At 51.3% G+C, this 27,055-nt stretch overlaps 1 protein-coding gene across 2 annotated transcripts in view; it reads right to left on the bottom strand.

Moving 5' to 3' along the window:
- Positions 1 to 14,930: 14,930 nt before the first annotated feature.
- WNT4 (Wnt family member 4) overlaps positions 14,931 to 27,055 on the bottom strand; it is a 32,651-nt gene continuing 20,526 nt past the window's right edge. Inside the window, exons 3-5 of one of the 2 annotated variants that reach the window (XM_026517109.4) lie at positions 24,544 to 24,675; positions 24,299 to 24,441; positions 14,931 to 23,584 (exon numbers count right to left, since the gene is read on the bottom strand). In XM_026517109.4, coding sequence (XP_026372894.1) covers positions 23,216 to 23,584; positions 24,299 to 24,441; positions 24,544 to 24,675 — 644 coding nt within the window. In that variant the 3' untranslated portion in view covers positions 14,931 to 23,215. Of the gene's footprint in view, positions 23,684 to 24,298; positions 24,442 to 24,543; positions 24,676 to 27,055 lie in introns of both variants that reach the window. The other variant, XM_026517107.4, reaches the window with a different exon arrangement.

Genomic DNA, 27,055 nt, shown 5'->3' on the forward strand with positions numbered 1-27,055 from the left:
CAAGCCAGCCTGGGGGTTGTTCTTTTCCCTCCGCCTCTTTTTAGATCCGTAGGAGTCGGCACTTGACTCTTAGTAACATCAGTTTCTAACAAATTTTGGGATAAAATTTTAAAGCTTTATTGTTTTTAACGTACTTTATTTCCTTTCTGGCCTTCAGTTTGAGGTGATGGTTTCCGCTCAGTATGTGCAGCTTTGTGCCTTCTCTTGTGAGTTTGGCAGGTAGCCTGCAGACTCCTTCTCTTTAAAACCAGGTGGGTTCATGGCAGTCCTTAGTGAAGGCGATGCTCCGGAAGCTCCCTGCTCACGTTGGGAGGGAATGGCAACACACCTCTCGCATCCATTTGTTAGTTGGAAAGCAGCCAGTTTTTTTCTCAAGTTTTCTGTGTCAGTGCTTTTCAGACTTTGTTGCTTACTGGAGTACAGCTTGAGCAACGGGTTTTTAAAAGCTTTCCATGTATTTGCAGAACACAGCCAAGTTGGAGAACCATTGCTCCTCGATTGTTACCCAGACTGCTTCCATCAGATTCCGGATTCTATGCTGTGAATCTGAATATGGGACACATCTTCTTTAAGTGATAGGAATGATTCATTTACCTTGAGGGCATTATGCTGCTCTGTAGCAGAGTCTTAGAAACTAAGAGCTGTTGGTACAGTGTAACCTCATTTTGGTGGTTTTCTAAGTGGAATCGTGTTTGGCTTGATTCCATGCTTTGCTGGAGCTAAGCTGGGTGGCTTGGTTGGGAAGGGGTTAGGCAGAGGCAGATCCAAGCTCTACTGTTTAAACCAATGTTTCTTGCTCCTTCTTGACCATGCTAGGGAGAGGTACCGGGGTTGTGCTCTGAGAGCCTAGGGAACTGGGACCGTATATCCCTAATTCTTAGTACAGTGGCACATAGGTCCATCCCGATTATTGCTGTGTCCCTGGCCTACGGTGGCGTTTGACACATGAGAGATGGCTCTAAAAATGGTCATTGGATGGTACACGATTTCAAGAATGAATGAATGAAATAAAGGTCACATGGTTGTGTCAGTGAAATATCCATACATCAGAACAAAGACAAGGGGATTGATGGAAGCTAAAATATTAAATATTTTCTTATGAAGATTTTATTTATTTATTTAGCATGAGCGAGGTGGTGGGGAAGAGGGAGAGAGAATCTCAAGCAGATGCCACACTGAGTGTGGAGCCTGACATGGGGCTCGATCTCAGTCCTTAGCTGGCTTAGCTTGTGACAAAATGTACATTTAGGCTAATATGACACTAATACATCACTGGTTTTTTAAAATATCAAATGTTTTACTGAAGCTGTTAGAAATAGGTTCTGTGGTTTGTTAAAGTTGTACCCTTAGGGCTGGATTTTATGCCAATAGGGGAGCATATTCCAAGGGGAAAGGGAGGATGATGGTATGTAAGCACCAGTCGCAGCATTTCCTTCATTCTAAGGTATATTTGTCCTCAGTCTTCATGTTGTAGTCAGAATACCTTTTAAAATTTGTACAGTTAATGTAGTAGTATGTTTTTGGTTTTGAAAAGCTGTCATTAAATCCGCTGGTATCATAATTGCTGTCTTCATAGACTGGATAAAAATAATGGTCTTTCTTTTTCTTCATCGTTAGGTTTGGACTATTTTCTTTTTTTCTCCTCCCATTTTGCTATTATTAGTAGTTTTTTGGGTACTCAGTGCTAAGAAACTCTGGTACACAAGGTCCCTGCTTCTTGAGTAGGATTGGAACTTAGTCCCCCTGGGTACAGCTCACCTGCTGTCGGAGATCTGGTGTATAGCCTGTGGGAAGGGGACAGTATTTCACCAGGAAGTCCCGACTTCATTATCTTTTGGGAGGGGTTGAGCTCTTCCTGGTTAGGGTCCCTCTGAATGACATGTGAGAGAAGTAGGTTGAAACCACATTTCTAATTCAGATCTCCTTGTTGCCTGTAGGCCTTACTCTGAGTTCCCCCAACTTTAGAGTGTGATCCTTTAAGAACATGGAACAACAGAAGACCTTACTTTATAATTTTCTTTTTGGGACTGTTTAAATACTTTTAAGATTATACAGTATATTACTTTTGAGTTTTTTCCGAAGTGCCCTCCCTTTTTCTCAAGCCTCATTTCATTAGCTTTTGCTTAATGCATTCCAAACTGCCCTAACCCTCTGGCTTACTACAAGCTTATTTTTCTCTCACTAATGGGTCAATTGGGCTTTGCCTTCAGGGTTCAGCTTTGGCTCAGGTTGGGTCCAAGCTTCTCATGTTGGAGCCCAGCTCCAGAGAGCAGTAGCTACCTAAGAGTGAACTTCTCATGGTGAGCCTGGTGAACCAAAGGGGGTGCAAGGTCAAGCACATTGAATTTCTGATATTTCATTGTGCAGAAAATTTCATATAGCCAAGCCTAAAGTCTGTACCACTTATTCATTCATTCATTCATTCATTCATTCATATATAGTAAATTCAAAAATAGTTTTTTTTAAAGCACTTAATAAGGCCATGAAGATATAGAATAAAATAGATGCAGGATCCTAACTTCTACTTGGAATTTTCCTGGCAAATTTGATAGCTTTTTTTGAATAACCATTTGGTCTCATTGCCCTTGGAATGGCTGTTAAGAAAGTGAAAGTCTTGTCTGTGTGTGCCTGCCCATGGTACACATTCATCAGAGGGCTTGTTCCATATTGGGCCCTGGAGATAATTGGAGCAGGACAACCTTAACCCAGTGTGCCCTTCGGCAGGTAGCTTTCACTCTCCTGGGCTCTTTATCTGTAAAATAATTATGCATTTAGTCATCATTGGGGTCTCAGATACAAGTCTGTTGCCTGATTGGTCAACAATTAATGGGAAACTTAAAAAATAAATTCCTCTGAGATTCTGAATGTATAGGTATGGGGTGGGGCCTGGGAATCAATTTAGTTTTTAAAAGTTTCCCAGGTAGGGGTGTCTGGGTGGCTCAGTCATTAAGCGTCTGCCTTCGGCTCAGGGCGTGGTCCTGGGATCGAGCCCCACATCAGACTCCTACACTGGGAGTCTGCTTCTTTCTCTCCTACTCCCCCGGCTTGTGTTCCCTCTCTCACTGGCTGTCTCTCTCTCTCTGTCAAATAAATAAATAAAACCTTAAAAAAAAAAAATCTTCCCAGGTAGAGCCTTGGTTAGATATGTTTGGGGACCAGTGCACACCTCAGTGGTTCTTTTTTCTTTCTTTCTTTCTTTCCTTTTTTTTTTTTTTTTTAAGATTGATTTATTTATTTTAGAGAGCATGCAGCGGGGATGCAGGGGGGAGGAGCAGAGGGAAAGGGAGAACCTCAAGCAGACTGCCTGCTGAGTGCGGAGCATGAAGCAGAGCTTCCTCCCAGGACACAGACATCATGACCTGAGCAGAAATCAAGAGTTGTTTGCTCAACCAACTGAGCCATCCAGGTGCCCCACCTTGGTGGTTCTTAACTCTGGTTGTGTGAATGTTACCTAGGGAGGTAATTTTTTTAAAAAAGGAAAATAATGCCTGGGGCTGTTTTAGGCAGTCTCTGGAGATAGGGTCACTTAAATTTATCACTTAATTTGTTTTTCAAATTATGTTTTGACGGGCATCACTTTAAATCTCCTCAGATTATTTTAGTGTTCCTCCAGGTTTGAGAACGATGTCCCTAAATGATTTCTTAAGGTTTCGTTTATATCTGACATGAGTTTTAGAGTAATTTTGGGTCACAAGTCTTCAGTTTAACTGTTCTTTGAGGAAAGAGATTTTCCAAACTTGTGGCTCCAACCAGCATTCAGTTCTTGATTCTTTAACCAGAAAGGAACGTGTGGAGAGTTCATTGTCATATAATTTATTGGTGAACTGGCACTGAGATAGTTTGGGCAGACACCTAAGTAATTAAATTTCTTAAGCAGCAGTGTGAGAGAGAGCAGTTACTTGAGTTACAGAGATCAGCTAAGGTTTTCTAACTCAAAGCTAGAATGTAGGCAGCTATATTTCCCCGATAATTTCAAGACAAGTATAATTTCACGGGAGATGGATATCTCTTTCATTCCCCTCACGAGTATTCAGTTCACCTGCAAAGAGTACACTGAACCATATTCCAAATAGTGTAAAGTTAGTACTAGAAATGAGTATGAAAGTGAAGTTATTCCAACAGACTAAATTGGACTTCTAGGAGATGAAGTCTCTTGCTAACTTAGAAACAAGGTTAAGGTTACTTTGTTCCTCTGATGTAGCTGTTCTCCGACATGTGTCGTGGCTCCCCCCCAAGCCCCCCACCACATGCATGTGCATGCTTTGTCAGACCTTTTTTGGCTGGCTGTGGGCCAGTGTTAATGTGGCTTTATTTCCCCCTTTTGTCAGTGAATATTTAGTTCTGGGTAGATTGATCTAAATCTGAGTGATTAAACAGCGGCTCCCTTTGTGTTCTGGCCCGATATTGAAGAATTAACATTTGATTGGATAGGGTCTTAGTTTTTGTGTCTTAGTTTGTGGTTGAGCTGTAAATTGGTGTGGAGTCATATGGCCAGTCAGAGGCAGGAATTAGAGAGGGGTTTGCAGATATTCAGTGCTTTTGAGCCAGAAGCACAATTCTTTCTTAACTCCCTGATTATGGGCTGTTGGGGCATAGCCTCAAAAAGGTGGGCAAGCTTGTGCCATACCATGCAATCTGTTTCTTGCTTTTGAACAATTTATTGAGCTACTTTTTACCCTGCCCCTCTGCTCATTGCCAGTGAGCTAACCCATGAGCTTCTTGGATTGTTCAGATTAGCTCCACCTAGTGGTGAATTTAAGTTAAAACTGGCAGTTGAATCTAGGGTACCCTGTACCTACTATCTGGACACCACCACACTCCTTATGGGGTTTTGATAGATGGCGGAAGGGTGGGGAGAAGGTGGTGAGGTAGAAAGGAGTAGAGGCTGAGTCAGTACACTGATGGACTGGGGAGACTCTGAATTACCTAGGAGAGGCTCTTAAGGGTCAGCCTGAGGCTTTATAGTCAATCAGAATTTAAACTTCAGGATGGTGTTGGCTGTAGAGACGTAATTGCCCCGAGTCTTGACTCTGGCCTTACTAGCCACGTGATCTTGGATAAGTCAGTGAATGTCCCTAAGCTCCATTTGCTTCATCTGTAAATGAGGAATAATGATAATATCTACATCTCGGGTGAGTGTGAAGACTAAGTGGGATCATATAGGTGAGCATATTATAAGTGCAAAAGTGCTATGAAACTGTTAACAGCTGCCAGATTTGCACTGCAATAGGAAGAATTTAGAGCAGGGAACCCAAAGTGGGACTCGATCCCAGGACCCTGGAATCATGTCCTGAGCAGAAGGCAGACGCTTAACTGACTGAGCCACCCAGGTACGCCTTGGGAGTTTATTAAAAGTAGAATGACAGGGGCGCCTGGGTGGCACAGCAGTTAAGCGTCTGCCTTTGGCTCAGGGCGTGATCCCGGCGTTCTGGGATCGAGCGCCACATCAGGCTCTTCCGCTATGAGCCTGCTTCTTCCTCTCCCACTCCCCCTGCTTGTGTTCCCTCTCTCGCTGGCTGTCTCTATCTCTGTCGAATAAATAAATAAAATCTTAAAAAAAAAAAAGTAGAATGACAAATCCGTGTTGAGTCTTGTAGAAAGAGAAGTGTTTGACTGTTCAGCTGCCTTTTTTTTCATTATTGCAACTCTGTGAGTTGGCAGAGCAGGGATTGTTGATGAGAAAGCTGGACCTTAGTGAGTACCCAAGGCCAAGGGGATGATGGGAGTACCAGTTCTGAAACCTGGCACGCTTTCCCTTTTCTCCTTACCATCCCACAGGATGGCCTTTAGGATAGCACCATTGTTTTCCGTATATTTAATATGCTCCTGATTAGTAGGAGAAAGGAACCTCATTATTAGGTCACAAAATCTCATTAGCTTGACCCAAATAAAGCGAGGTGATTAGGATTCTGGAGCTCCATCTTCTCTCCACATAGGGGTCTTCACACTGGAGTTTAGGTGGTGGACTCAGAAACCTCAGATCATGTTTGTATTAGTGATTTCACTTGATCCTTAATACAACCCTGTAAGGGAGGTGGGATAGATGGTACCATTTGTCAGATGGCAAGACTGAGGTTAAACAACTTGGCATTGTGTGATAGAAAATGCATAACTGGCTTTGGATGTGAGTTTTGGTTCTGTCACTAACTTGATCCTTTGACCTTGGGCAAGTAACTTAAACTTTCTGAGCCTTGTATTCTCCTCTGTGAAATGGAAATAGCTATACTGAACTTTACCTGTGAGTTGTGAGGGTTACACGAAATGCTGTATGTAAAGTACTTAGCACAGTGCTTGCAAGTAGGAGATACTAGGCAGTAAATGGAATGGATTGAATGTGTCATCGCCATCCTCATCCTCATCCTCATAAGCTCTCCAGACTAGGGCTAGAGAACCCTGCTGACTTCTGGGTCTCAGGCTGCTATGTGAGAGAGGGCCCTCAGCCCCCTTGCTAGGACTAGGAGAAGACTTCCAGGGGGCATGCGAGTATATCTTATTCTCCCTTACATCTGATCTTCAGCCAACTCTGTGATTGGGCTGGCTGTTTGTTTGCAGCTCCAGACCCACAGTGGAGCCTCATTTCCAGCTTCCTGGACCTCCTTTGTAAAGCTTTGGAAGGTCTGCATTGGTCTGATGGGAGAGAGATTTTGGGCTTGATTCTGAATCTCTTACTCCCTGAAGAGCTGCCCCCTTTCCTCCATAACTTGAGGACTTCACAGTTGTTTCAGTGTTAGGGAGTTCGGTGCATCCCTTGGCAGCTTGTGAAGGGTGGGCAGGCACTGTGAATTCTTCACTTGCCTCATGTGAGAATGACTTCACCCCAGGGCGCTGAGTTTGCAGAAATTTCCCTGTCTCAGATGGCAGTGTGCTCTAAGACCAGTCTTTCCTTAGCCCGTAGGGATCTTGGCCCCTGGTAAATGTAGCGAGACTAAATGGAGTCCTGTTTTTGCATTTAGCTTGCGTTATGGTGTTTGATGTTTCTCCGTTTCTCCCATGATAGTAATATAATTCTCTGGATTAGGAGTTGGAAACCCAGGTTCTAGTTGGGGCAACAGTTTCCTTGGATGAGTTGCTGTACCTCTTTGGGCCTCAGTTTCCCCATGAATAGATAAAACTGATGTTCTGTTCCTTTTTGGTTTATGTCTTCTTAGCAGTAAACCTCTTTTCTTCCGAATAAAATCTTATGGGGGGCCCATGGGGGAATAGAAAAGGTGTCCTATGGAACAGAGGTGCTGGGGTTGAAGCCAGGCAAACAGTTTTCTCTCCCACTGCTTCCTTGTCCCAAATGCAGATGCACACGCTTTGTGCCCCCCTGTGGGACTTCTAGGGCTCTACTAAGAGATGTGAACATCACTGCTACAGGGTCATCTCTCCAGCTCTAAGAAGTTTTGCTGTTGACAGGTGGTTAATAAAAATCTGTAAAACCAGTATATGAAATGTACAGATAGACCACTGAGTCTTTAAGAATTAGATTTTTATTGATGTATTTTGAGAGATTCTAAAGTTTGGTTCAGTCTGTAATGCTTTAATATATTGCAGTGTCCAGTAAAGACTGACTTAGTTTTTGCATGTAGGGTAAATAATGTTCTTAAAAGGGGCAGACACCATATTTCCCTCTCTTAGGTATCACTTCCTTCTGGGGATACCAGTATGATCCAAGCATTAATACAATTCAGTAGTGAAACTAGATGCTTTTACAGATACCTCTCTTATAAGTATCCTGGTGTTCCTGCTGTTTAAAGCAGATAGAACATTTGCTGTTGTTTGTGTTTTGAGAATCAATACAGTGCCAGTTTCATATTAAGGGATCTAGGAATATTGAATAGTAAGAAAAGCATATATACTTTGGAGTGGAGGGATGTAAATTTGAATTAGATTCTGTCAGTGACTAACTGTGTTTGAACAAACTGCTTTAACTTTTCAGTCTTGATTTACACTTCTTTAAATTGAGCCAGTAATACCTGCTAACCTTTTGCAGAATTGTCAGAAGGATTAGGGGATAACGTATCTTTAACCCCCAGTGAACATACAGTCAGACAAAAGACAAGATTGGTCTGTTAGGGAATTCTCTTAGAAAAGCATCCAGTTTTATGTTAGTGGATTCAAAATAAGTCACCTAGTGTGATTTACTCGTTGGTGTTTGCTCATTTCAGGGAACATTTGTTTTTATCTTGTCCATTTTGCAAGAGACAGTATAGAGGAATAATTGGGAACAGGGACTCTAGAACCAGACTGACTGCCTATGTTTGAATCTTAGCCTAACACTGTTTACCTGCTGTGTGATCTTCGCTGAGTTATTTAACTTTGATATATTTCTTGTGGGGATAATAGTAATACCTTCTCAGGAGTTTATTTTTTTATTATTATTTTTGATTTTTTTTTAAAGATTTTATTTATTCGACAGAGATAGAGACAGCCAGCGAGAGGGGGAACACAAGCAAGGGGAGTGGGAGAGGAAGAAGCAGGCTTATAGCGGAAGAGCCTGATGTGGGGCTCGATCCCATAACGCCGGGATCACGCCCTGAGCCGAAGGCAGGCGCTTAACCGCTGTGCCACCCAGGCGCCCCTATTTTTGATTTTTTAAAAAAGATTTTATTAGAGAGATCACAAGTAGGGGTGGGGTGGGTAGAGGGAGAAGCGGACTCCCTGCTGAGCAGGGAATGGGAAGCGGGACTTGATCCCAGGACCCTGGGATCATGAGTGACCTGAGCTGAAGGCAGATGCTTAACCTACTGAGCCACCCAGGCGCCCGTTAGGAGTTTATTAAAAGTAGGATGACAAATCCGTGTTGAGTCTTGTAGAAGGAGAAAAGTTAGAGCGTGCAGTCAACTAGTGGGTCTGGTAGTATGGTACCAACGATATGGCTAAAAATTTAGCAAGTGGCTGGTCTGACCCTGACAGCGTTTTTCTGGTTATAGACGTCTTTTCTACCATACTTGGATGAAGTGTGTGTTTGAGTGATTGTTAGATCAGTATTAGCGACCACAGGTTTTCAGGGCAGGTCTTACACACCTAGAGGAGATCTCAGGTTATAGAGGGTGCTTACTCGAAGTCACACACAGCACAGTTAGTGGCAAAACCAGCCTAGATCAGTATATACAGACAGGACTTTGTTCCTATTTCACAACAGAGGATACTCACTTTTTTTTTTTGTTGAGAGTGAGAAAGAGAGCAAGAGTGGTGGTGTGGGGATAAGAGGGGGAGAGAGAATCTGAAGCATGCTCCATGCCCAGTGCAGAGCCCGTCACAGGGCTTGATTTCACAACCCCGAGATCGTGACCTGAGCTGAAATCAAGAGTTGGACGCTTAACTGACTGAGCCACCTAGGGGCCCCAGAGGATACTCACTTTTTAAATGACTGGATGAGCACTTCTTGTTAGTGAAGAGTAGTGAAGCTTAGTATTTAATACATTATAGGAGAACAGGAAATCTGCAGACCTGAGGGAGTTTTCCCCCACAGGTTATGGGTCATCACACTCTCTACCCAAGTGCTTGGAAGACTGTAAGTGAGGGGAATAATTAGTTAGGGGCGCTTTCTGGTAGGTTGCCTCAAAGAATATACAGTTACTGAGCCAGGGCTCACAGGAGAGGGTGTGTTCCTGATGTCTTGGACAGTGGGTCTGACTTGTGATAATATTATCCTCAAATGATACACATGCTGTTTCCATAACAGTAATGAGAGCTTATTCATAACTATTCTTCAGGAAATTTAGGCTCAGAGGAACTTGCTCAAGCCAGAGTTTCAAAATGATGAAACCATGATTCAACTCCAGATCTGATTCCAGAGCCAGTGTGTTTCCCACCACCATATGTGCTGGTGGGAATGAATATTCTTAGGAAGGTCGAGCTCAGGCTGGAGCCACACTAAATTTAGGAAGACCTCCGTCAAAAGAGAAAAGACTAAAACTGGAGGCAGGCTGCATCTGCCTTGTTTTTCTTTCCTAGAGTCAGTGGGTGCGTAGATGCCCGCGGTTTGGGTTCCTTAAGATAGGAAGACACGGTAGCCGCCTCTTGGGAGGCAGAGGCTGCCCAGGGGCTTGCGGGGAGGCCGTGGAGCAAAGTTACTCTGGTGGCCTTTGATGGGACTAGTCTTAATACCAGTTTGGGTTGGTTCAGGCCAAGTCACCGGTGCTGGGACTGACAAGGATATATGGCTCCATCCGTTGAAAAGCCAGTCGGGAAGGACCTGTAGAGATTATTTAGCTCAAGCCTCTCACTTGTTTGGGGGTGGGGTGGGGTGCGACAGTTTTATTTAGATATAATACACACACCGTACAATTCCCTTAGTTCAAGTGCGTGATTCAGTGTTTTATATTAGCTGACGCGCAGCTGTGACCCGCTCTATTTTGGAACATCATCTTTATCTCAGAAAGAAGCCCACCCCACACCCGTTAGCTGTCACCCCGTAAACCGTCTTCCCCCTGTCCCTAGTCCCTCCATCCTTAAGCAGCTACTAGCCGACTTTCTCTTGCTGTAGATTTGCCTATTTTGAAAATTCCGTATGAATGGAATCGTACAATGTGTGGTCTTTTGTGATTGGCTTCTTTTATTTAACATAACGTTATTAAGTTTTCTCCGTATTTTAGCATATATCAGAACTTCAGTGCTTTTTATGGCTAAATGTTGTTCCATTGTATGGATAGACAGTTCATTTTGTCTAATTCATTTATCAGTTGGTTGATTCTTGAGTTGTTTCCACCTTTTGGCTATTATTCATAGTGCTCCTGTGAACAGTTGTGTACGTGTTTTTTGTGTGGCCTTCCAATAGTCAGATGGAGAAATTGAGTGGAGTGATTTGCCTATTTCTCACTGCTGTGCCCAGTGTATCCTGGGGCTGGAGGAGGCTGTGGTGTCATCTGCTTGCTACCTGTGAGGAGCTTGAAGCATGTAGAGGTTTATGGAGAAGCTGAGATTGGCTTTAGTTTTGGGGCCTTCCGTTCCTCCAGGACAAGTGATAAACAGTGCAAGGGTGTGAGGGTGGACTTAGCTATCGTATTTTCCCCTGACCTTCAGTGCAGCTCTGGGCAGGTGACTTGACTTCTGTGAGCCTTGGGCTTCCTATTGGAAATACGGAATTAATGCCCATCTTGCAGTATTTTGAAGAGTAGCGATAAAGTAGGTGAAGCACCCAGCACAATGCCTGATCGGCTAAGTGGTACTGTTACTTAGGAAGATTATGGAGGGGCAGAGGAAAATGGCCGCAGATGGGCCTGTAGTGCTCCAGAGGAGCCACTAGATGGCAGAAAGATAGCAAGAAAAGTCTGGTTGGTTGTGCACCTGGGACTTAGAAAGGTTTCTTGAGTTTCTGTCTTTCTCATTGCCCCTGGGGAAAGAGTACAGGCTCTCAAATTGCTGGGAAAAGAGCCCTCTGCGCACAGTCACTTGTCACTCATACCTGTAGCCTGTACTATAATTAGAACCATTACGACCCTCTGGAATCAGTGGTCTTGCTTTCCATTTCTCAAATTTAATTCAGTATCTTTCAGTTCACCTGCAGCCAAGCATCAGTCTTTATTCTCCCGATTTAAAAAAATTGGATCATGAGCCAAGCTTTGGTGCAGACTCTGTGTTTGGGGAGCTTGTAGACCAAGATACTGTTTGTTATGGACAGACACGTTCTGTTCCTCCAAGCAGTAGCCTCAAGTTTAGGGTGCCAGGGAAGAGCGAAATGTCCACATGTGGGATGGTAGTTGGAGGGAATTGGTTTACTTCAGGGCTGCGGAGAAGATTTGGGTTGGTTGGAATGTATGCAAGAAGAGAAGTCCTCTTAAAGGCGTACACTGGGACTGGGCCATTAGGCCAAATGACCTCCAGATTTTCTCAGAGTTCTGAGCCTAGATGGCTGGGAAAGGTGAGCAAGGGGAATCTTCAGCTTTTTCCCGGGTCATTTAGAAAGATTTCCTACTGATTGGTTTCTCCCAGCCCCCTTTTGCCCCCAAGGAGGGAACTTGCATATCTAATAGAATTGAGGCTCCCCAGTTTGCAAGGGGCTGTGAGTAGAGGATGGAAAAAGTAGAGAGAGGCAAATTGATGGGATCCTGGGCTGGAAGGTGGCCTTGCAAGATTATGTGGCCCATATCCTTTCCTCTGGGCAGATGGATGTGTGAATTAATCGGGGGCTAAACCTCTGGTCCTGGGGTTCAATAACTGAGAGGCCTTGGTCAGGCTGAGGCTTAAACGGACCGTGGCCCAGCCTCAGCCGTTCACTGGCAGGCAATTGGCTCTGGTCTCCTATTGTCTAATCTTCATATGTTTCTGTCATCTTTTCTTAACCTGGGTATGAGCCCCTCCTTGTATCCAGCATGGTGTGAAGCACATAGTTCAGATGTCTGAACAGAAGAGAGTCAGGGAGAAGAGGGGGAGTCAGGAACGCAGAAGAATCCAGCAGGGGAAAAAACACTCATGGGTCGTAATGCCATCTCATGTTCATCTTCCGAAAAGCCTGTGATGCAAGTAGAGCAGGTGTTTATTTTACAAGTGAGAAAACTGGCCTAGAGCTCAGCTTCTATACGATTTCACGGATGGAATTAGAGCCTTTGGGTCCGAGTCCAGCGCTCCCTCTCTGAGCACCCTGCCTCCGTGTGGGTGATGCCCCTTTTCCACCGAGTGGCTGCTGTGGTTGGGAAAGCTAGGACCGGCATTCCACTAATTCACAAGTGGGTGAGGTTCATCCTTAGCACCTCTCCTGCCCATTTTCCTTCTGCAAAGCCATGCACCCTCGGAGCAGGTTGTTGGCTGTCGCTTGGTCATATGGAGGTGGGCATGAGTCACCAGAGACCAGGGTGGCAGCGGCAGTGGCTTGGTTTCCAGATTAAGGGATCTGCATCTTGTTTCAGTCATCTGAAGTTTGACCTTCAGATGTTAAAGGGTAAACCATCCCCTCTGGAGTTGAGAAGCAGGACATTGGGGAAGAAGGAACTTGTAAAAAGCGTGTGTTGGTGGCGTTTTAGAGCTACTAAGGAAGTTGCAGGCTTCGGAGTAGAACAGATCTAGGTTTCAAACCATCTGTGCCGTTGAACAGCTGTGACTTTGGATAAGTCCGTTAACCTCTCTCAGCTTTAGTTTCTTCATCCCTAAAGCGGCACAGTTGCTATGTTGTAGGGCAGGGAGAGTCAGATGCGTACGCAGAGAAGCACATCCCCGAGTGGCTGTCGTGCGTCCGAGTTACTTGCAGTCTCTCCTGGGTGCTGCCGGTGGATGGACCCTTGATTGCCTTTCGCTCTGGTGAGCTGAGAGCAGGAATCCCAGGCCTGGTTCTTGGGAAGCTCACCCCAGGGGCGATAGAATCTGGTGCATTTGTACTTTCCCAGGAGAAGGGGGAGGATGTCTTTAAACTTCGTGTTGGCTGCTGGGCCCTGGGACAAAGGGGAGACAAGCCCCAGGGCTGAGACAATCATGTCTTTATTATCTCAGATGTCTCAGGCCTGTCCCCCGCCTGGAGATATATGGCCGGGAAAGCTAGCTCCATGGCCTCGGCGCGATTCCAGGTCCTAGGAATGTCTGGCTGTTTTATAGCAAACAGGATCACGCACAACAGCCCAGCATCCAGGCATCTCCGCCCCAGCAAGCTCTTTCTCTCCGCCAGCTTGTTAAACAGTGGGACCTACAGCAGTGTGACATAGGCCCCGTGCCTCTGGGGGTCCCAGCAGCCTGGCACGGGGCAGCAATGCTGGGCAATGGTGGATCCATCTCAGACTCTGGGCACAGGGCCAGCAGCGCAGGCCTGGCTGTACCCAGGGAGCATCTTCCAGACCAGGCTCTGCCTGGCTCGGTTCTTTCTTGTAAGCCATGGGCTGCCCTGATTCTAGCTGCTTTCTCTCCCTTTTGTCCCTTTGGGAACAGCTGCAGGGAGCCACTGAGGCTTGTTTACAGATGCACTTGGCACGGGATGGGGAGACCAGCGGCGATGAGTCCTTGAGTTCCAACTTCCAGCTGCTCCCAGGTGCCGGGGAGCCTTTTGCTCTGGGCCCCAAAGAAACTAGTCCACACTGTTGTCTTTGGCTGAGGCTTCAGGAACGCAGGGATGTAGGGACCAGGAGACAGTGGGTCAGATGGCTGTCCAGGGCACCATTTATAATGAGGCCATGTGGGCTGGCCCTCTGAGGAGGCCTTGTGCAGGGACCAGGACTCTGGACCCCGCTGAGGCTCTTCTCTGGGGCCTTACAAGGGGAGTGGGGTCCTGCAGTCCAGGCATAGTGATAGATGAAGGTGGTTTCACTATTTGCCTGACTCCTTTGTTCTGGAGAAGGAGTCCAGATAACAGCCATAGCGCTATGCTGTTAGCTTTTGAGCCCACTCCTGCACAGTCCTCCCTCAGGTAGGCAGTGCACCTTGAGCCTGTCTAGTGCTCAGCTGGGGCTGCATTTCTGGAGTGTATGCCTTGGTTCATTTGAAATTTATTTAGTGACTGCTGACTACAGCTTCCCTGCCCCGTCTTGCCCATACAAAATAGAAGATTGTAGGATCTCCTGGCCTGAGAAGGAGGACATGAAAATGTAAGCAATGGTGTGTGTGGCCCAGGGCGCCATGTACTTCAGGGGAAGCACAGATCTGCAGAAGGGGTGCCCGCCTGTTTTTCTATAAAGTGTGTCCTCTGCCCAGCGGAAGTCGGGGGTTCCACCCTGAAACATCTGGCTTGGCCAGACTTAGGATCATGGGCGAGGGAGTGGCCACAGGAGCATTCTGTGATGTTCACAGCAATAGTGCTAGCTTGATGGCCTGGAACCAGCGGTGTGACAGGCAGCATGCTAAGTGCTTTTCGTGCTTTATCTTCACAGTGGCTCAGTTTCTAACTGAGGAAGCAGGTAGAATGACTTACCCAAGGTACACAGCTAGGACATGGTAGAGCTGGGGTTATTTAACTCCAGGGCTTTTAAGCAGTAGACCCCCTTGGGGTGGACAGATAGCATATGTAATTTGGAAAGCTTATTTTATTTTATTTTTTTTTTAAGATTTTATTTATTCATTTGACAGAGAGAGCCAGCAAGAGAGGGAACACAAGCAGGGGGAGTGGGAGAGGAAGCAGGCTCCCAGCGAAGCAGGGAGCCCGATGTGGGGCTCGATCCCAGGACTCTGGGATCACGCCCTAAAGCCGAAGGCAGACGCTTAACGACTAAGCCACCCAGGCGCCCCTGGAAAGCTTATTTTAGATACTAGATTTATTTTGAAATGTCAGAGCTAGTAAAGTAAGTTTTTTGTCTCTAAAGGCAAGAGGTGTAGATTAGAGGTTGAGAACCCCCTTCTTGCTAATGAACTGCCTCTGCTGGGCAAGCTAGACCAGAGGGGTTCTGACCCTTGAGAGCAAGTTGGTGGGGAGTAATATGCTTCTCTCCTCAGCATGCTGGGGCCCTCCTCCCCCACTGAAGCTCTCTGTGGGTGCAGGTGGGTGCCTGAGCGGCTCGGGGACCAGGAATCAGATGCCATATTGTTGAGCGGAGAGGGGTGGGGTGTGTGTATGGGGGTGCTGGCATCAGACATATGGCTGTGCTTTCTGGCCAGGTGGGAAGGGGAGCGTGCATGTCCTAGGGTAGAAGTGGGGAATGGGACAGGCGACTGTTTATTGGACACCGCCTATATTATGCTTCAGTTCCCACAGTAGCCTTTGAAATGGCATGGGGGGAGGGGAAGTGGAGACTCATGGGGGTTAACTTATCTGGGGTCACCCAGCTCACAAGAGGCCTGAAGAGACTCATTCCCAGATCAGTGCAGTGTTGGTACTAGGCTTCTGGCACCACGCTGTGCCTGCTCTTCTGAGGAATGAGTCTAAAGTCCCCTCCCCTAATCCCCCTCTGATTCGAATGACTGAGCTACCCTCTCAGCCTCCCTCTTTCCAGACTGAAGCAATCTGAATTCTTAGCAGCAGCCCTGCATCCTCTTGGTCACTTCTCTGGATTTATTCCAGCTCTGTGATGAATCAGAGGGGCAGCAACTCGCCCTGTCCTGGCCGCGATAACCATCAGCCACTCCTGAAGCTTCCCAGGCGGTTGCAGCCGCTGTCCAGGATGGGGGTGAGGAGGAGGCCCAGGCTGCAGGAGGTGCGGGAAGGAGGAGAAGGGATGGAAAGACTCCCAGGAGAAGAGAGAGACCCAGCAACTTTGAGTGTCCTTGAACCCTTATGGGGCCAGTGCCATCCCCGCACCCTCACACACAGTTTCCCTCAGTCTTCAAGAAAGAGCCAGGTGCTGGCTGGTGACAACCATTAGTGTCGCTTACAGTCCGCAGAGGACTTCCCCATTCAGTGTTGCAGTTGGTTCTCCGACACCCAAAATGACGGGGTTGGGGGGGGGCGTGTAGAGTAGAGGCTTTGGAATTAGAACTGGGTCTGGTTCTGGCTCTGCCATTGTCTTCACCCCGCTTTCACTGATGAGATTTAGAGGTTTTAGCTTGCTTCACATTCCACAGGCTGTCAGCAGTGGAGCTAGAATGAGACCCGGGGTCCTGATGTCTGGAAGGGGCCTCTTCTAAGGGCTCTGGTTAGGGACTGTTTAAGTCCTGCCTAGGAATCCGCTTGTTTCTGTGTACTTGCGATCTGTTTGCTTTTCTTCAGTTTCTTAGTAAAAGATCTTTCTGAAAAATACCTCCCTTTTTGTCTGAACCGAAGGGGAAGAGGAGCATCTACTCTTCTGTACCTCGGTCCAGGCCAGATGTTCTGGGGCAGGTGTGGGAATAGCCCAGAGAGAACTCAGGCTGTGGATTGTCAGCCCCTTCTTGCTGTGGTTAGGAACCCAACAGCCTGTCTGGCGAGCTTGGAACTGGACTACAACTTCTGCCACACCAGCCAGGGCCGGGGGTGGTGGGCAGGGCTGCTCTTTCCAGCTGTGGCTCTGTCAGCCTTAGCAGTGTGACTCCAGCCTTCCTCACTCTCTGCCCCAGGGGAAGCTGTCTACAGAGCAATGTGTAGGTCCCAAGCAGAGGGACAGAGTTGACCTTAGCCCAGCCAGAGACCTAATGCTGCTTTGTGGGGAGGGGTGGGCTCCAGGCTCTGAGGCCCTTTGGCCCAGGACTGTCAAAGGTAGGTCTAGGCCAGCAGTGGGGGGAGGGAAGGGAAGATGGAGATGGTTGTGGGCCTGGAGGAGAGGCCTGGTGACACGCTACATCCTGACCAGGAGCCTGAAGATGTGGGCTCTGGCTGTAGGCAAGTTTCTTCCTTTCTGTGGGCCTCAGTCTCCTTATCTGTGAAATGGGGTTAAATCCTACACCTGCCTCTCAGCTGGTTTATGCAGTAGAAATCCCTGTGTTCCGTTGCTTGCCTGTGATCATGCTGTGGGATAATGCTGGTCGGTGATGGTTAGTGTGGGGCCTGACCCTGCAGTCAGTAGATTCTTAGTGGATGGCGGCGCTGTTGCATAGCGATGATCGGCACAGCGTCCTGAGGGGCCTGGCTTATTCCGGGAGGCTGTGTCACTTTTCCCCAGTGGAAGCTCTGAGGAGGCTGCAGTTCTGGATGTTGCTACAAAGTCCAGAGGTACCCGGGTAGGCAAGGAACCAAACTGAGGATAGAAGGTTTGGCTCAAAAAGGTGATGCTGTCCAGCTGAAGGCTGACGAAGGTGGAGTCAGGAAGTGGGGAGTAGGAGTAGGGCCTTGTCTTAGGCCTGGGCTCTCCTGGTGGTTGCTGGGTTGAGCTAATGACATCCAGTAATTCCTGGCCCAGGACCAGTCTGTGCCAGAGTTTGTTCTGGATCCTTCCTGCCTCCCTTGGTGCCATGTCCCCCATTTATCAGTCTCTGGACCTCAGGTTTTCTCTTCTCTGGGGTGCCCCTTGGTCTTCTTAGTTTTGGGTCTTCTGCCATAGCCTTCTTAAGTCTGGGGTCGTTGCTTGTGGGACTAGAGACTGGCCCTGCTCCAAGGTCATACACAGTCTGGTCTCTCACTAGACCGTGAACCCCTTGAGGGCAGGGTGCAGGTCTGAATTGTCTCTGGGCTCCTGTGTCCAGCATGGAGCTTGTAATCCTTGGGTCCTGACCAGAGGGCCCAGCCCCTCTGGGCCTCGGTTGTCAGGCTGGCCAAGGCAGCACAGGCCTGAGTTGGCCCTTCTCCCTCACAGGTGGCATGGGCAGGGGTGGGGGTGGGGGCTGAATCCGAGTATGTGGCTCCTTGTGTCCAGCTTCCTCTTCCTGGCTGGCCCAAGGCTTGGGAACAGTGGCTGCCTTTCTGGGGCAGCCAGGGCGCCTGGCCAGAGTATGCTCTGTCGGGCACTGTCAGCTCTTCAGCAAGCCCCGGTCCTCCTCTTAACCTAGAGAAGGCCCCGGGTTATTGGTGTTATTCTTGGCGGACCACCGGGCCCCTCAGCAAACAGGGAGGCGAGTGTGCACCCGGCCTGGGCCTGTTTGTGTTGGCCTCGCCAGGCGGGGGATTAGCTCAGCTGGGCTGCTAATTGCCTCCGAAGTGCCGGCCGGGATGCTGACAAGGGCTGGGCCTCTAGGCCCCTCCTCCTCGGCAGGCACGATGCCAGGCTTGGGGGCCCGGCCCAGGAGGGCCCCTTCTCTCCCCTGTCAGCGCCTGCTTGGCCTAGACCCTTGAGATGCGGGCAGGGGGTCACCAGGGCTGGCGGCTCAGGAAGGAGTGGGGGGAGATGCCTATGAAGTCATTGCCTGGGCCAGGCCAGGCCATACTCCGCCCCTTCCCCCACATCCCTTAAACCCCCTCCCCCTTTCTTGAGTCAGATGCCTTCTGAAGCTCAGCACTTTCTCCTTTTGTCAGGAAGCTACTGGGCTCCTCTGCCCAAGATGCCCTCCGGTCCCTCAGTGCTGTCCTCTTCTTGCGTGTATCCCTCTCTGTTCCTATGTCTGTCTCCCACCTTCAGCCATTCCCTCACTCTTTCTCAGTCTTTCTTAGCCCCTCTCAGTTGCCCAGACCCTGTACTTCCTTCTGCCCTCTGTCTTCCTGTGTTCTCTGGCCCTTGCTTGGCCCAAGACCCATCCCAAACCCTGCTCCTGATCTCCCCGAACACCTCTTGGGCCATTGCCGTCAAGCAGGGGCTGAGAAGGAGGTCCGCTTTATCACAGTCTCACAGCTTTCCCAGAGACCTTCAGGCTTGAGTTGTGAGGGCAGCTGTCAAGAATGGATCTGGACACAGGCTCTCCGTGAGCTGACCTTGCCTGGGAGTCCTGAAAGCGTTCCATCCTCCTAGGCGGAGCTCCTGGGCCCCTATATATGCTTCCTACAGCTCTGACACTCCTTCCTCCACTCCTTGGACCCTGTTCCCTGTCCTAGCCCTGCTTTTCAGCCACACTGAGAACTTGGTTCAGCCTCTCCTGCTGGCGCCTGGGGGCAGCTTTGCCATTGCCTTGGTTGCTGCTGCCTGGGTATTCTGACCCCTGGGGTTCTCTTGTCTCCTGGCTGGGGATCTTTGTCCTGAGACATCTGTTTCTGATTTTGGGGTTGGGGCCAAGGTAGGATCACCTGTCTTCAGCCCTCAACTGTCTCTGATTTCCTCCTAGTTTCATCCCCTCTTCTGGCCCCCTCAATTTTAAAGCCACCTTAACTGCCTCCTACATTCCTGAAAAGGGAATAGTAATATTTATAATAGTAGCTGCCATTTGTTGAGTTTTACATATTTGATTTAACATCCCCAAGAAACTGGTTCTGTTATTGTTTAGCCCCACTTGAAGTTGGGGAGGGGGGCAGGGGGAGCAGCCCCATATTACAAATGAAGAAAATGAGTCCCAGAGAGGGACAAGGAGTTATTCAGTTTTGCATATAGTGAGAAGTGGCAGCACTGGGATTCCAACCCATGTCTGTTCAATTGTAAAGCCTGGGTCCTTTTCACAGTTGTAGGGAATGGTTGGGTATGGAGACCTTCACCTCTTTGCTTGGCCCTCATGGAGCCCCTATATCACCAGTTCCTTTCTCTCTGCCTTCACCCTGATTTGGGGATGAGGTGTCCTTTTCTCTCCATCCATACTCTAGGCCCTTTCCTCCCTCCATTGTCCCCTTCCCCAGTTCTTCACAAATCCGTGTGCACCTCTGCTGTCTTGAAAGCACTTGTTTCAGCCCTTTTATACACCACTAAACTTTTGGAAAGCAAGCATATAGTAGCCTAACTGCTCCCAGATGTGTGAATTTGCTGCAGGGGGCGGGGGCTTGGGAGGACAAGCCATGGTCCCCTTGGTAAGGATGAGGATTTCACTAGACTGAAGTTCCTGAGAAGCCACCGTGGGTCTTCCCATCAGCTCTGACTTGGGTTACATGGAGTTTCCCATCCAGACTTCTCATCGTGACCAGGCTCCAATTCTGGAGTGGACTTCTAGCCACAGGCCTTGGATTCCTGTGTCCTTGGGCAGGAGCTAAGTTCTTTTTGATCTGTTCCCTACCGTCTCAGTTGGCACCCACTTCACCAGACCCTCCTCTGCCATTGTCTTTGTTCTTCCTCTGTATCGATGCTCAAGAAGGGTTCTGAGGCCTTAGCTCAGGCCAAGGCTTCAATAGCCGATGGTGGCTCAGTGATGTGTGGGTAGAGCCTTGTGTGTTAAAGGAGGATTCCATACAGCATGCAGGTGGCTCCTTTCCATGTGGCCATCAAACCAGTTACTTAGAAGGAAAGAGGGCCCGGAGGGTCCCCATATCTAGACTATGAACTATTTGCTTTTCCCATGTCCTTCCCCACGTCTCTCTTCTCCCTTTTCTGCAAACAAAGGCACTTTCACAATTGCAAGATAAAGAAATAATCATTTTATCGTGCATCAGACTATTTCATGGGGATGTCACAATGGCAAGGGGCCTAGTATAAAAATTAAAAGATGGGGTAGGGCAGCAGAGGGAGTAGCAGCATCCAGAGCTGGGGCTTATCCAGCCCTAGGCCTCTGAGGACATCACCTTTGTCTTATGGAGACTAACGGAGAGCGTTTCGGGGAGGACTTGGATCCTCTGGCCAGCTTCCAGAGTGGGTGGGCTATATCAGGCATGTACTGGTTCCTCCTCTTTATTTGGGACAATTTGGAGCTAGGTGTGTCCAAGGAAGCTCCACTTTACTGCGGCTGTGGGTCCCTTTGGCCTTTGGGGTGCTGGTGGTGGTGGCGGTGGTAGGGCTGGGCAGAGCTTCCTAGAATCTAGTGTGCTTTACGGAAGTCATACCCTTGAGAACCCCAGGCTGGTCAGCTTTGAGGGCGCCCCCAAGCAGGTGGAAAGGTGAAGCCTGTGAACGGATGTAGACCCTCTCACTTCTTCCTGGGCAGTTCTCATAATACCAGCATCCAGCCTGGACCTACCAGTGCCCTGGTTCTGGCGACAGGATTCAGGGATGGGGGAGAGTGTGGCTCTGCCCTGTCTCCGGAGGGGGAAGGTCTCCCCTGCTTCCTTTGTCTGGGTCTGGCCTCTGCCAGTGAGGGATAGCATTTTCCCTGGCACTGAGCAAACAGCTGAACAGAGGAGCAGTGAGCCCAGCTGGGCCGCTGTGGGGACACTTAGTGGGCTCAGCTTTCATCCACATCAGAGCCTGCCCGCCCCAAGATTACCCCTCATTCCAGTGTGGCTGTAGCATCTCACTTGGTTTTGGCCTTCTTCTCGGATGGACATTGAGCAGAGAGCTTGGCTGGGGACCAAGGGTGTTGACCCTCTCTTAGTGAGGGAGCCAATACCAGGAGGCACAAACCACAAGGCCTGGAGGAGAGTTTCTACGGGCCGGAGCCCGTATTCTCAATCTGGGACTTTGAATTCAGACATGGAACCCTGGAGCCAAGAGCTTGGGGTCTGAGAATCTCCAGTGGGGATCCCAGAGCTCAAGATCTCAAACCAGGAGCCTGGAGCCCCATTAAGGGGGCAGCTTAGAGACCGGGCCTCCAGCAAGCTCCTCTGGTGGTCGGGAGCCCTCCTGAGGAGCAGCCGTGGGGTCGGGCCAAGTCTTGCTGTACGCATGTGCTACTCACAGAAGTTTGGGCTGTGCTCCTGCCCGTTTGGCTGGGGCACAGGGCCAGGCCCGGGCTGCTGGTGCTTTCTCTGGGGGACTCGTCAGTGCCCAGGGTACCTGGGGGCAGGGGTGCCTCAACTGCTGACACCTCACTTTGTTGGCCCTCCAGCTGTCTGCTGCTTCCCTCAGAGCCTGTTGTGTCCCCTGGAACCATGTAGCCGTGAGGCCCAGCCTGTAGTCTGTGGCTCCTGCTGCTTCCTGGCCCCCCTTCCTCCATCTGGTGCCCCCTCCCCAAGGCACAGACCCAAGGAGACCTGCAGTTCCTGGACCTTTGGGTAAGGTGCCCCGGAGGAGCCTTGGGCACAGGGCTGTGCCTCTGCAGCCAGCTCGCTCTGGGACCCAGCTGAGCATTGTCCCCTCTGCTGTAAGATGGGCACAGGCATGTCTGTCCCTGCACCTCCCAGCACTGTTGCGATCATCCTATGAGATGGCCTAGGATAGGGCCTAGAACATGGTATTTGCTCAGGAAATTTGGTTCAGTGAGAGAAGTCATGGATGGGAAAGGGCTTTTTCACTGGCCGGTTCCTCTGCATGTGTGATTTCATCTCACAGAGGAGCGGCACCGCAAGGAGACACACGTGGAGGTGTCCCTGGAAAGGCCTGGCTGGGGCCTCTGGTCCGGGATGACAGCTGGTGCTCCTGCCTGGGAGGGACCAGGGAGTAGCGGCTTCCCCTCTTTGGTGGGGAGGCTGGGTGGGCTGGGCTCCAGGGTGGGACTGGAGCCTTCTCTTGCCCTTGTCTCACCTGCTCTTCCTGCCTGGAAGGTTCCACGGAGACTGAACCTCCAGCTGCTCACGGAGGGCCGAAGCGATCCCTTGGTGCTTGAGCTGGTGTCTGCCCGTTCCCTTTTCCAGGGGACTTGAGAGGCAAGGCTACCAGGCTGAAGCCGCCAGGGGTCGGGGGTGTGTGTGTGGGGGGGTGCAGCTTCCATCAAGATGGCACCGATTTCCCCCTGCCTTGGGGCCTCCTCCTTCCCTAGATGGCATGTGGCGAACACTCCTTGTTACCCGGCTTAAGTCTGTGAGTGGGAAAACAGATACGGGTAATGACTGAGTGGTCAGCAGTGGCCACATGTGGACAGCCAGAGGCCTGAGCAAGGTCCCTTTGGTCAGTGGCAGCCACAAAGACCCAGGCTGCAGAGAGGCCCTGGCTGGTGCCCTTGGGGCCGCCTGCCTGGTTTCAGCAATAAATAACGTGAGGACCCAAAAACCAAACCAAAACAAAAAATACAACCAGTATCTTTTGGGGTAGGTGCGGGGGGACTGTTAAATTACCGGCCTTCCCCGGGCCGTGAGGCGCGCGGGCCGCCGCGGTCACCGGCACGTGTGCAGCTCCACCAGCCGATGGCATTGGCGGCACTTGACGAAGCAGCACCAGTGGAACTTGCAGCTGCAGCGCTCGGCCAGCTCCACCAGCGCCGTGTGGAAGCCGCGGCCGCAGCACAGCAGCTCACAGCCGTCGATGGCCTTGGACGTCTTGTTGCACGTGCGGCCCCGCGTGCCCAGCACGCCGCTGCGCATGTCCTGCTCGCAGAAGTCCGGGCTGGGCTCCAGATACACCAGGTCCTCGTCCGTGTGCGGCTTGAACTGTGCGTTGCGCGGCACCAGCGCCCTGGAGGAGCCCACGCGGCGCGGCTCCACCTCCGTGGCGCCGTCGAACTTCTCCTTCAAGGCGTGGCCCACCTGGCGGAAGGGCGGCACGGCTCGCCAGCACGTCTTTACCTCACAGGAGCCCGACACCCCGTGGCACTTGCACTCCACCCGCATGTGTGTCAGGATAGCCTGCAGGGGCGGGGAGGGGAGAGGGCCCATCAGGAGATGGCAGGGGGAGCTGGGGAGGGGCCACGGGTGGGGGGGCAGCCGGCGGGTCCGGGGATGGGGGGATGGCACAGAATTGGAGAGAGATTGACCGTCCTGCATCTTCTGTGTTAAGCACCTGTTGTATACTGGGGTGGGCCGGTAAGCTGTGTTGCGGTCAGTTGAAGACACTGTCCCTGCCCTTGGGGCACTTGGCGTTGGTGGAAGAGAAACATTTCAGAGGGTGTTGTCATAGGAAACCGCGAGTGGTGAGTGGCAGGATGGGGGAAAGCGTGGAGAGTAGGTGTGCGGAAGGCACGGGATCTGTGCATTGACGCAAGGCTCACCTCCTGGCCCTGCTGCTTCGGAAGAGTGTGTGCGTGTACATAGACTCGTGGCTGGGCGTGTCGGGGACCGCACATGGCTCTGTGCCATCTGCTCACCAGCCGCTTCCCCACCCGCCGGGCCACGGGGAGCGCTGGTGATGGTGGGGCCTGAACAGGTGTTCCCATGTGGCGCACGGGTGGGAGAGTGTGCCGGGGCCCTGCCCAGCCCGCCCCTGCCCTGGTGGTGCCGGTGGCAGGGGAAGTGCCACACTACCTTCCTGCCAGCCTCGTTGTTGTGGAGGTTCATGAGGGCGCGGCTGGATGAGGCCCCCTTGCTTCTCTCCCGCACGTCCACGAAGGACTGGGAGAAGGCCACGCCGTAGGCGATGTTGTCCGAGCATCCCGACCACTGGAAGCCTGTGGGGGGTGAGGGGTGGGGGGCACCGTGGCCGCTGTGAGTGAGGGCAGGGCCCAGGTCCCCCGCCTGCCACTCACGCCCTTCCCACCTCCCACACTCACCCTGCGGGCTGACCCCGTGCACCGTCCTGTCGCAGCCACACTTCTCCAGCTCCCCGCTGCTGCACGCCCGCGTCACCGCGAAGGCCACACCTGCCGAAGAGATGGCGTACACGAAGGCCGCCTCCCGAGTCCCTGTGGGAGGCAGAGGGAGGGCAGGGCTGGGTCCCAGTGCTCCGCCCCGCACCCTCCTTTGTGGTGGGGAGTGGAGCATGGGGGCCCCTCGAGGCAGGCTGGCCGGTGGAGACAGGAGGCACAGGAGGCGCTCCGAGCCACCACCCTTGTTCTGCCCGGACCGACACAGGGGGCTCTGGGTGTACCCCGGCCTCGCTTCTGCCCGTCAGGGTGCGATCGGCTCCTCCCCGCAGCGCCCGAGCGGTAAGTGCCCCTCCAGCTCCCTCTGATGGGGGCCTGGTCCCCTTCTCCCGGCTCGCGCAGCACACTGGGACAGGCACCCTATCCGGCTGCTGAGGGATGCTCTTCTCCTGAGCGCCCTGCTGGACAGGTGCTGTTCACATCGCCGGGCAGGAGACAAGACGGGCTCCAGAGCGATGACACGGCGGAGCCGGGCCACCAGCCCAGCTCTGGCTTCCTTGAAAACCTGTGTTCTCCGAGTGCCCACCCCCCAGCCGGCCCCCGGCGCCCTGAGGGGGCCCCCCTGCACTATCATCAAGCCCCAGCCCTTTCTGCTGAGGCCGTGTTGCTTCCTGACACCTTTGTGGGGGTCCAGTGCAACAGCAACGACCCGTACCGTTTACCGTGATGGGTGCTGAGGACAGGGCCGCCTCTGCCACCGGGTGCTCCGTTTGTGTCCATTTCACAGATGGCCGTGCAGGTGTGGGGAGGGGAGCTGTTTGGTCCGAGTCACCCGGCAAGGAAGTGATAACACCAGGACTCAAACCCGGGGCTGTCCGCCTCTGCTGCCTCTGCTCCTTCCACCCCATGACTTCTTGCCGGGGCTATTTTGGTGCCTGCCCTCCTCCCCTGCCTGAATGGGTGTTTTTATCCTCTTAGGAACTGTGCCTCGGGGTGTAGCTGCTGTGGAGCCTCTTTCTGGGGCTGTGGGTGGTGGTGGGTGTGCGTGTGCGTGTGTGTGTGTGTTGGGGGGCGCATGTGCGTGTGGCTGGCTGGGTGTGTGACCAGACAGGCCTTGCTCCTCTTCTAGGCCCTGTGAGGGCCTCTGTGTGCCCGTGACTGTCCTTCTGTCTCTCGCTGGAGTGTCTGTGTCCGCAGGAGTGGAGGGGGCAGGTTTTGGCCCCGTGGTTGGCAGTTACCACTGTGACACCCAGGCCTGTGCTCCTGGCTGCCCCTGGGAGCAGTTGCCGCGGTCAGACGGAAACAATCGCCGCCTCTGTTGTCTGTGGACGGGCAGCAGAAGCCGAGCCCCGGGGTGGGGGGCAGCTCGGGCCCTGACGGCCCAGGACGCCCTGTTCTATGTTCAGCCCTTGATCTGGGGCTCCGACCCCCCACCCACTCTCCACCGCCCACCCTCTGCCCTGGCGTGGCCATTTTGGGCCAGCATCAGGGGGCTTGGCTGGAGCCACAGGGGCCTCGACAGCCTGAGGTGGAATCCTCTCCAAGTTAATCGAGGTTAATAGCAGGATCATGTTGGTTGGTTTTGTGCTGTGGCCGCCCAAAGAGGGACGCCTTCAGTTTCTGGTATTTCTGGTATTTCCAGGCCTGAACCAGCACAAATCTATGCCCCAAGACCAAGGGGGAAGGGCAGGTGGGACATAGGGACTGGTAGGGTGGCCCCGGCTCTTGGCCGGCGCGGGGTCCTTACTTCCGTTTCTCCGGGCTTTCAGGCAGCCCCTGGTCCTCCTGATCCCTGGGCTCATCTCCTACCCTGAGCACTGGTAGCCCGGGTGTGCAAGGCACCCTGTGAGTTTGCTCAGGGAGACCTCTGCCTCATTCCCCAGACCAGCGTGCATCTCCTGGGACTCCAGGTCCCCCTAGCCCTGGTCTCCGGAACAGGACACTACGGTTTTCTATGCTTGGGAGTGGACTTGAAGGAAGAGATTCTGGAAGGAAAATATGAATTGCAAGAGCAAAGGCTTATTGAGTGCTCACTCGGTGCTGGGCAATGCCTAAGCACTTGACAACATTTATATACTCTTCCCACCAACCCTATGGAGTAGAGACTTAGTCCTCATTTTATAGACGAGGAAACTGAGGCACCGAGGGGTGAAGACACTGGACCAACTCCCGCGCCTAAAGTCGTGGAACCAGTGTTCGAACTCAGGTGGCTTTCACACCTTGACGTTGTCCTCCTCACGGAGCCCGGAGCCCCCAGGAGTACACAGGCCGTGGATCTCTTCCCACCCCCTGCGTGGGAAGCCAAGAAGGGCTTTCTGAGGTCTGCCCTAAAGCTCATGTGCTGTAGGCCAAGTCCGGTCCCTTTTGTGGGCTGCTCCCTGGGGGATGCTGAGCAGTTGGCCTGTGCTCGGCACAGGAGGCCCCAGAAGGCCTGGAGAATGTGGCCACGCCACCATGGCCCTGAGGCCCATGGCAGTGG

The sequence above is a fragment of the Ursus arctos genome, unplaced genomic scaffold (genome assembly GCF_023065955.2).
Source record: "Ursus arctos isolate Adak ecotype North America unplaced genomic scaffold, UrsArc2.0 scaffold_32, whole genome shotgun sequence".
NCBI lineage: Eukaryota > Metazoa > Chordata > Mammalia > Carnivora > Ursidae > Ursus > Ursus arctos.